Source organism: Hipposideros armiger, unplaced genomic scaffold (assembly GCF_001890085.2).
Source record: "Hipposideros armiger isolate ML-2016 unplaced genomic scaffold, ASM189008v1 scaffold_94, whole genome shotgun sequence".
Lineage (NCBI taxonomy): Eukaryota > Metazoa > Chordata > Mammalia > Chiroptera > Hipposideridae > Hipposideros > Hipposideros armiger.
In genome coordinates, this window is record NW_017731444.1 from 236,318 (window position 1) to 245,534 (window position 9,217).

At 59.2% G+C, this 9,217-nt stretch overlaps 1 protein-coding gene across 6 annotated transcripts; it reads left to right on the plus strand.

Moving 5' to 3' along the window:
- Positions 1-9,211, plus strand: LZTS3 (leucine zipper tumor suppressor family member 3). 6 transcript variants are annotated; one of them, XM_019645829.1, is made up of 5 exons: positions 1-80; positions 4,407-4,596; positions 5,458-5,619; positions 5,953-6,825; positions 7,162-9,211. In XM_019645829.1, the coding sequence occupies exons 2-5, from the start codon at positions 4,498-4,500 to the stop codon at positions 7,858-7,860; spliced, it is 1,833 nt and encodes a 610-aa protein (XP_019501374.1). In that variant the 5' UTR covers positions 1-80; positions 4,407-4,497; the 3' UTR covers positions 7,861-9,211. The 6 variants fall into 6 exon arrangements, with proteins under 6 accessions (XP_019501374.1, XP_019501370.1, XP_019501376.1 ...); XM_019645825.1 differs by having other exon boundaries at positions 4,407-4,593; positions 5,134-5,619; XM_019645831.1 differs by having other exon boundaries at positions 4,407-4,593.
- The last annotated feature ends 6 nt before the right edge of the window (positions 9,212-9,217 follow it).

A 9,217-nucleotide genomic window follows, 5' to 3' on the forward strand; every position in this document is an offset into this window, starting at 1 on the left:
GGGCGGGCTTCGGGCTGCGCCAGCGAGCCCGGCCGGTGGCGTCGGCGCCGAAGACCCCGCTCCGGACCCTGAGGCAGCGAGTAAGTGAGGCAGGCCCACCGCGGCGCCCCTGTCGGCTCCGGCCTGTCGCTGTGCCCGCTGCACCGCGAGGCTCGTCGGGCCAGACCGGGAGCTGAGGAGGGGGCGCGTCCCGCTGCTGGGGTCCCGGGGAGGAGGGCAGTGGAGATGAGGCCGATGATGTCATGGATGCTTCGCAGGGCCTGGGAGGAGGTAGCGGCCGGAGGGGGTGCGGCCCGGATTATGTCACCTCTTCCCTCTGCGCCCCGCCCCCCGGGGCCACACGCGTTGGTTGGGAGCACCGAGAGGTGCGGGCGGGATTTCCCCCACTGCAAAGACCCCTGGGCACCTTCTTGGGATGGCCTGTGGCAGGGGTCTCTATCTGCGGCGTTGCGGGGCCCGTGGGCTGCTGGTGAATGGCAAACACCCCCGCCCCCCCGCGCGGAGACTCGTGTGTGCGCGCGTGTGTGTGTGCTGGGGAGGGGGGGCGCTGTCAGCCCCCTCAGTCCTGAAACACCGGCTTCATCAGAGCCAGGATTAGCGGATGCGTCCCTTCCCCGCTATCGCCAAGGGAAGATGGATCTCCCTTCATACATCCCAACCAAGAAGTTCTGGAGACCTCTACATCCCCAAAGGACCTACAGTGCCCCCGATCTCTTCTCTCTTAGTTCTTCCCAGAAGCCCTTCCCGATTTTCCTGTCCGGATTCATTGCCTCTTTGCATTGCTTGTAACTAGCATTCCCAAACGTATTCTCTCTGCATCTCCTCAGTGCCAGGGTCCAGAGACCCCAGGACTTTGCCATCTGTGCCCCCTGGGGCACCCACAGGCCAGCCCCAGGGAAGCCTCAGAGGGAAATCTCCTTGGAGTAGCCTAAGCCAAGTGCTCCAAGATCCCTCCCCACTATGAAAAATCAGGGATGCTGTCCTGGGAGGTGACATTTGAATTGGGCCTTGAAGGATGCAGGATGGACACACACATCTGGGAAGAGATTGTGTGTGGAGTGGAGAGGGGTTAAGCTCAGGGAAAATGTGTTGGGCAGCAAGAGAGGCCTTGGGGGCTCTGCTGCAAACTCTGTTCTGGTCCTGGGGGCTGAGAGGAATGCCAGGCATTTTATCTATAATATATTTAATTCTCAAGATTCCTGTAAGGTAGGTGTGAGAACCTGAAGTGAAATAACGTGCATGCAATTCCACCTCTAATCAGTGATCTGGAATTTACACTTGGAGCTGATGCCTCCAGAACTCTTGTCTAGTCTACTGGCCTTGGCGCCACTCATGGAAGAACTTGGCTGCCCAAGAGCAGGGACAAGATTGGCTTTGCCCTTTAGAAGAAGTCCCCTGGCAGCTGCACAGGGGAGGGGGTGCAGGAAGAAAGGCCAGTGAGGAGCCCCCAGCAAGGGTGCTGGCAGGAGGTGCTGCTGAGATCCTTAGGGGGTGAATGGGCTGAGCTTGGGACCTCTGAGACCTGAGGACACCAGTGAAGGGACACATGTAGGGGGCTGGGTAGTCACTGTAGGTTGGAGGGACCTGCCCATGTAACTACAGGTAGAGTCCATTTGGCCCCTTTGTGACTACTAATAATGTGTGTAATGTCCCAGGCACTGAGGATGGATGGGACAGAGATAGAGGCAGAGATGGGCAACAGGCTGTCATCCCAGATTGTTGAGCTGATGCCATGACGCCACCTTTGCAGACCACACTCAGCTACCCGGTCCAGTTCTGGACCTGGACCCATAAACAAAGTTCACACCCTTCCCTGGGCTCAGTTTCTACTTATCAAGAAAACATATGACCCTCCTTGTCCTGCCAGCTCCATGCTGGAGTTTTGAGGAAACAAGCTTGGAAGAGGCAAGAGGCAGGGAACATGGGTTGACCACGACAGATTAGAATTATGGCAAGAAACTCTTTGGGGAACAAGGCCTGCTATGGGTTGGCAGTCAAGGATTCCCCAGGTAGAGCATGGGTATAAGAGGCTCAGGAGCAGTCCTAGGACCTCATTTCCATCCAGACTCTGGGTATCTGAACCTGGCTGGGGACCACCCACATTCCAGGGAAACAGTGGGGTAGAATGGCATATGACCAGCCCCAAACTACGGTCAGATTCTTCTTTCCTGGATCTCAGAGAAGGTAGTACTGCATGTTTGTACTGTACTTAGAGTTTACAAAGCACCTTCTCAAACATTATTATCCCGTCACTCTCATGATCAACACGATCACTTTTGAGGTTTGCTCCTGCCCACATGCAGACCTCTGGCTTAGCCCCCTTGCCTAGATATCTGATCTCACTATTGGCACCTTCCTTCGGCATATCAATACACACAGGTTTCTACCATGTTTAATTTTAAAATTAGAAAAAAGCCCTTGAATCCCAAACCATTTAAATGACTGTCTCCTCTGGTCTTCTTTTAGCAGGGAACCTCCCATCTTTCCCTGCAGACTCCTGTACTCCTGTAGTCTGGCTTTGCCTTGCACCATCTTTCTGAAACCATTCTCTCATAGACACCAATAATATTTCCACCTGCCAAGTCCAGGGCACACTCTCCAATGCCACTTTTACCTGGCCCCTTTTTAACACCAGAGCTGTCCCCACATTCTTGAAGCCTCCTCATCTTGGTCTGCAGGGCCTGCCTTCTGGCCTTCTTCCTGCTCCCACACTGCCTCCCGGGCTTTTGGGGCTCTGCACCCTAGCTCCATGCTGGGCCCCACCCACACTACCCATGAATGCTGATGATCTCAGTCTCTCTATCCAGTACTCTCTATCCAGCACCTGAGAGAGATCTTTCTCTGGTGTTCCCCAAAGCACCTATTTCCCCCAAACATTCTCCCCCATCATGTCACACCCACCATGTTGCCCCAGCCCAGATCCTCCCTTGCCTCCATCCCCTGAAGCCCATCTGTATGAAGTTTAATCAGCTCTTCCTCCCAAACCCTGCCCAAGCCTTCCCACTGGTTCCAAGTCTCAGGTTACTCAGCCTCCATCTTCCCAGTCCTTGGCTGCTCCCTATACTGCACCAGGAATGGTGAGAGAAGGGGATCATGATTAGGGTAGGATGGGGATTTCTGAGCTGAGGGGTAGCAGGGTTGGATTATATTGGTAGTGGAGGCAGAACAGGGACTAGGGTGAGACATGAGAGGCACCTAGGGCACCAAAGTAAGGAGGCTCTCTGAGTCTGCACTTGCTGATCCTGCATTTAAATTACTCCCTGGGGGACAGATTGGCTGAAGGGAGGAAGGTGGTAAAGTGCTGTTCTCCACACCTAGAGGGCAGACGCTAAGAGAGTGGAATTTCACAAAGGCAGTGTGGACTGCTTGGTGATGAACTTTCCAACCACCTAAGGCTGTAATTCCAGGTGTGGTGGCCAGAAGACTCCTGAAGGGCAAGAATTTTGTCAGGCTCCCCTGCTCTGGGGCCTAATAGCACAGATACAACATTAGAAGTGGCACCTGGGTAGAAGACAGAATGAGGAGTGCTCAAGGGGCTGGGGTATGTCACCTGGATCCCTTCACCTTGGTAAAGGAGGGCTCCCTGCTTGGTTTCTGATGAGAGTAGGGGGAAAGGACCTGAAGGGTGCCCCTGCCATCTCTAGCACACATATTTGAGCGTCTACACCCGTGGCAGGCACTGCCTGCTGCCCCTGCCTGGCTGGATTATGCGGATCTCTGGGGCAGGTGTTCTCAGGTGTGGACTTGAGACAAAGGAACCAGGAAGTGGGGCCTCCCTGAGCACGGGTAACCCGAGGCCTTGCTGGCCCTGCTTGCCCTGCTGGCCCTGTTCTTGTGGGCTGGACTTGGGGGTGGGGAGGGGCGCAAGCCCACAGAGGGGCGCAGAGGACTTCACGGTGCACTGAGCAGGGTCGAAGTCCATAGGGAGCGGAGAAGGGGAGTAATCCAGGAACTCTTCCCGGAGGCAGTGAATTTGTAGCGAGGTTCCGAGGCGCGGAATCCTCCTGGGCACCTCTGGGTGCGAAGGCCCCTCCCCTCCCCGCCCACCTGTGGGAAAGGCAGGCGCCGGGGGAAGCTCCGCAGGCTACGGCAGCTGGTGGCATTACGTCCTCCGCCCCGGCCTCAGCCTTCTCGGGGGCCTCTACCAAGGTACTGGACGCGGGGAAGGGCCCTCCGTGCCAGGCCCCCGTGCGGCCAACTTGGGAAGATCTCCGGGAGGGCTCCCTGGATACGTGCTGCAGTCGCGGTACCCGGCTGGCCGCGGAGGCCGGGGCGTGCCAGTGGTGGCTCAGAGGCGAAAGGCAATGGCAGTTCCTTACCCCGCTCCCCTCCCGCGCCCGTCCGCCTGCGGGCACCTGGCATGCGGCAACTCTGCGAGGTACGTCCTTCATTCCTTCATTTCACAGAGGAGAAAACTGCCGTCCGGGATGGCTCAGTCGGCCAGTCCGAAGTCGCGCAGCTGGTTCGGGCCCAGCTCTGACTGCAAGAGTGTGGTTCATGGCCCCTGCAGACCGGGCCTCGGAGGATCCCAGGCTTGAGGACCCCTCGGCCCCCCCCCACTCCCTGGAAAATCAAGGAGAGGAGCCTGCGCTGGTAGTGAGCCTCCACTTCTGCCCTTGAATGCAACACCCTGTTAGGGTGCCGGAAGAATCCCACCCACAATTTTTGGATAGGGGTGGGTTTCTCTCCCTCCTTTAATTTCTGAGTTTCCCTCTTGGATTTAGGTACTGCTGTCCCTGTCCAGCCCCATCTCCCTGCCCATGAGGTTGGGATGTAGGGGCCCAGACCCAGGATAAAGAACCCTAAATTCTGGGTAAAGAACCCTCAATTCCAGGGAATAATTGAGGGGGCCACTGAGTGTGGGAGGCTCATGGAGGAGGAGGTGGGGTTGAGGAGTGGGATACCGAGCTGAGCAAAGCTGGGAGGGTAGGCGCATGGTGTCCTGGGCGTGGGCTTTATCAGGTGGGCAATAGGCAGCCCCGTTACCAAGCTCTCTCTCTTACCCCAACCCCATTTCTTGGGTGTCTGGGAACTCTTGTACCCATTGTCGGGAAGGGGACACTGAGGAACAGGGTGTAGGTGGTGGTGTAAGGGTGGGGCTGACCTATCTTGCCTTCCCACCTATGCCCACAGTGCCTCCCTGACTTAGTCATGGCGAAGCTGGAGACATTACCCGTGCGTGCTGACCCAGGGCGGGATCCCCTCCTGGCCTTTGCCCCGCGGCCCTCTGAGCTTGGACCCCCAGACCCTCGCCTGGCCATGGGCAGTGTGGGCAGTGGGGTTGCCCATGCCCAGGAGTTTGCCATGAAGAGTGTGGGCACCCGCACAGGGGGTGGGGGAGGCCAGGGCAGTTTCCCCGGCCCTCGCAGCAGTGGCAGTGGGGCCAGCAGGGAGAGGCCCAGCCGCTACCCCTCAGAGGACAAGGCTCTCACCAACTCCCTCTACCTCAATGGTGAGCTGCGGGGCAGTGACCACACAGATGTCTGCGGCAATGTAGTGGGCAGCAGTGGTGGCAGCAGCAGCAGCAGCAGCGGTGGTGGCAGTGACAAGGCCCCACCACAGTATCGTGAGCCCAGCCACCCACCTAAGCTCCTGGCCACCTCTGGCAAGCTAGACCAGGTCAGTCCCCAGGGCCTTTTTTTGGGAGTGGGGGGCAGCCCAGAGAGGAGAGTGAAGTGGGCCTTCTTAGAGTTTGGGTTGTAGGCACCAGATGGAGGCTAGGCTGGGGAGCTGTGGGGTGGGGACTTGGAGGCCAAGTCCAGTTGGTGGGACCAGGTCAAAGACACGGTTTGTGGGGGCCATGAGGTAGAGACCCAGCCCTGAGCAACTCCTGGGATGGACATCAGTGAGGGTGGTAGGTGGGGCTGAGCAAGTCTTGGCCACAGGGAAGAGGCTCGGCCAAGGCTAAGGCCCCATCCTGATGCCCACTCCCCCTTCCTTGCTTCTATGCAGTGCTCAGAGCCGCTAGTTCGGCCTTCAGCCTTCAAGCCTGTTGTACCCAAGAACTTCCATTCCATGCAGAACTTGTGTCCCCCACAAACCAACGGGACCCCTGAGGGACGACAGGGCTCTGGCGGCCTCAAGGGTGGACTGGACAAGTCTCGGACCATGACCCCAGCGGGCGGGGGCGGGGGCGGCCTCTCAGACTCAGGCCGAAACTCACTCACAAGCCTGCCTACCTACAGCTCCAGCTATAGCCAGCACCTGGCACCTCTCAGTGCCTCCACCAGCCACATCAACCGCATTGGCACTGCCAGCTATGGTAGTGGTAGTGGCAGCGGCGGCAGCAGCGGTGGTGGTGGGTCGGGCTACCAAGACCTGACGACTTCCGACAGTGGGCGGGCCTCCAGCAAGAGCGGGTCGTCCTCATCCATGGGGCGGTCTGGCCACCTGGGACCGGGAGAGGGCGGAGGTGGAGGCCTGCCGTTTGCGGCCTGCTCACCACCCTCGCCCAGTGCTCTGATCCAGGAGCTAGAGGAGCGGCTATGGGAGAAGGAGCAGGAGGTGGCAGCTCTGCGGCGGAGCCTGGAGCAGAGCGAGGCGGCGGTGGCCCAGGTGCTGGAGGAGCGGCAGAAGGCGTGGGAGCGCGAGCTGGCTGAGCTTCGGCAGGGTTGCAGCGGGAAGCTGCAGCAGGTGGCCCGCCGCGCCCAGCGTGCTCAGCAGGGCCTGCAGCTGCAGGTGCTGCGGCTGCAGCAGGACAAGAAGCAGCTGCAGGAGGAGGCAGCCCGGCTGATGCGGCAGCGGGAAGAGCTTGAGGACAAGGTGGCCGCCTGCCAGAAGGAGCAGGCGGACTTCCTGCCCCGGATGGAGGAAACGAAGTGGGAGGTGCGGGTTGGGGACTTGGGCCTTCTTCTGCATCCCCTCCCTTCTATCCCTCTGGAGAAACCCTGAGCAGTAGCACCAAGAAAGTGAAAGGAATGGGGAAGGGGGCAACGCATTCATTAGGAGTGTCTGTGAGGACCAGAGATGTCTCTGGTTTGGGTGAGATTGGCATATCTGTCCTGAGTCGGAGGAGGGGGCCCCCATGTGTCGCTTCTTCCCAGTCCGATGCCTTGGGGAGCCCTGGAGAATCTTGGTACCTCTGGGGCTGGATATGGGGGCTGGGGTGGGGTGAGAAGATCTCTGCCTTCACCCTAGCTTCTCCCACCCAACCCTGCCCAGGTGTGCCAGAAGGCCGGGGAGATTTCCCTCCTGAAGCAGCAGCTGAAGGACTCTCAGGCCGATGTGTCCCAGAAGCTGAGTGAGATTGTGGGGCTGCGCTCCCAGCTGCGGGAGGGCCGGGCCTCTCTGCGGGAGAAGGAAGAACAGCTGCTCAGCCTGAGGGACTCCTTCAGCAGCAAACAGGCCAGCCTGGAGCTGGCCGAGGGCGAGCTGCCTACCGCCTGCCTCAAGCCGGCGCTGACCCCGGTGGACCCGGCGGAGCCGCAGGATGCGCTAGCCACCTGCGAGAGTGATGAGGCCAAGATGCGCCGGCAGGCCGGGGTGGCCGCTGCCGCCTCCTTGGTCTCCTTGGACGGGGAGGTGGATGCTGCAGGGGAGAGCGGGACGCGGGCCCTGCGGCGGGAGGTGGGGCGTCTGCAGGCCGAGCTAGCAGCGGAGCGGCGAGCCCGGGAGCGCCAGGGGGCCAGCTTTGCTGAGGAGCGCCGCGTGTGGCTGGAGGAGAAGGAGAAGGTCATCGAGTACCAGAAGCAGCTGCAGCTGAGCTATGTGGAGATGTACCAGCGCAACCAGCAGCTGGAGCGGAGGCTGCGGGAGCGCGGGGCTGCGGGGGGTGCCAGCACACCCACCCCCCAACATAGCGAGGAGAAGAAAGCCTGGACCCCATCCCGCCTTGAGCGTATTGAGTCCACAGAAATCTGATCCCTGACCTGGGCATGCGGCCTTTTGACGAATGTCCTGTCAAAGGCCAGAATCCCCAGTATCCCTTCCCACCATCTCTCGTCACATTTCCTAGTATCCCCAGACCAAAGAGGTTCTCAAAGCAGCCTTGACCAGATCCCTCCCCTCCCCACACTGAGTGCCCTCCCAGCTCTACCACTGCCCCTTTGGGCAGCCCACTCGGACCCTCCTCCCAAGGAGGGAACAGGGCAGAGTGAGTGGGGATGAGGGACCCAGCCTCCTTTCGCTGGCATGCCCTTGTTGGAGATGGAGGTGGCAGGCCTACAGCACCATGAGGTGCCCCAACCCCTCGATGGGTCTGGGTTGCTACTGTTAGCCACTGTGCGTGCAGTGATGCTCTCTGTGCTGGTTCCTAGGCCATGTACCCTGAAGGGGCCTGCATGGGGTTTGTTGAACCTGACAGACCTTAGGCTCCTGGCCTCTCTCCTTCCTGCAGTATTCTCCCTCCCTGGGCAGATTGGCAGGACAAGTGGGAGCAGATGGCCTGCCTGTGGTTGAGAGGGCTACCTGCCCAGCCCCTCCCCCCAAGGTCTCTTGGGCTCAGGCCTCAGAGCCCGACTTGGTCCTGGATGTGTGTCCATATGTGTGTGTTGGGGGAGGGAAGGGCTGGGGCTGGAAGCTCAATGCCCAGGAAAGATCTGTTCTGTTCCTGGGAAGGGTCACCTAGAGGCTTCTTAGCTCTACCTAGCTCCCTTCTGGCCAGGCTCCAAGGGCAACAGTCCCACATGCTTGGCTGACCCCACACCCAGGGCCACTTCCCAGCTCTAACTACAGCTATTAAGTGCTACCTGCCTCTCAGGCACTCCCCTCACCCAATTCCTGAGGTCATGAGTGTCTGTGACGTCTTCCTGTGTCTTCCCTATTCCATTCCCCCAGCCTCCTGCTTTTATGCTCAGAACATCATTGTTCCAGGCCACCTCTTCCCCCAAACTTCACCTTTCCTTCCAGTAGAAAATTCTGCTTGATCTTTGGTGCACTGCTCAAAGCTTTGGTGCCCAAGCTCCACTGGGCCCAAAGCCTGAGCCTGAGGCCCTTGTTTTTTTGAGGGTGGTGTGGTGGTGGTTGTGATTGCCCTTGAAGAAAAAGGCTAACCTGAGAGGAACACTGACCCTTGGGTTCCCAGAGCCCTGAGGTAGCCCAGCGTTTCCCAGGGTAGGCCTGGCATGGCCATCAGTGGGGAGTTGGGGCAGCCAATGTGACTTCCTCCTCTCTGGGCCCTCTCAGATAGGAAGGGAAAGGCAAATTTCTAATTCACCAGCAATAAAAACTGGAGGAGGCTTGGCCCTCAGCCCTGGTATTTCTCTCTTTTCACTCTCTT

Excerpts from the sequence above, each read along its gene's own strand:
- LZTS3 (XM_019645825.1), top strand. The coding sequence starts at position 4,498 with ATGGCCCCTGCAGACCGGGCCTCGGAGGATCCCAGGCTTGAGGACCCC. Across the intron at positions 5,620-5,952 it reads CCTCTGGCAAGCTAGACCAG|TGCTCAGAGCCGCTAGTTCG; the intron begins GTCAGTCCCCAG and ends GCTTCTATGCAG. Across the intron at positions 6,826-7,161 it reads TGGAGGAAACGAAGTGGGAG|GTGTGCCAGAAGGCCGGGGA; the intron begins GTGCGGGTTGGG and ends AACCCTGCCCAG.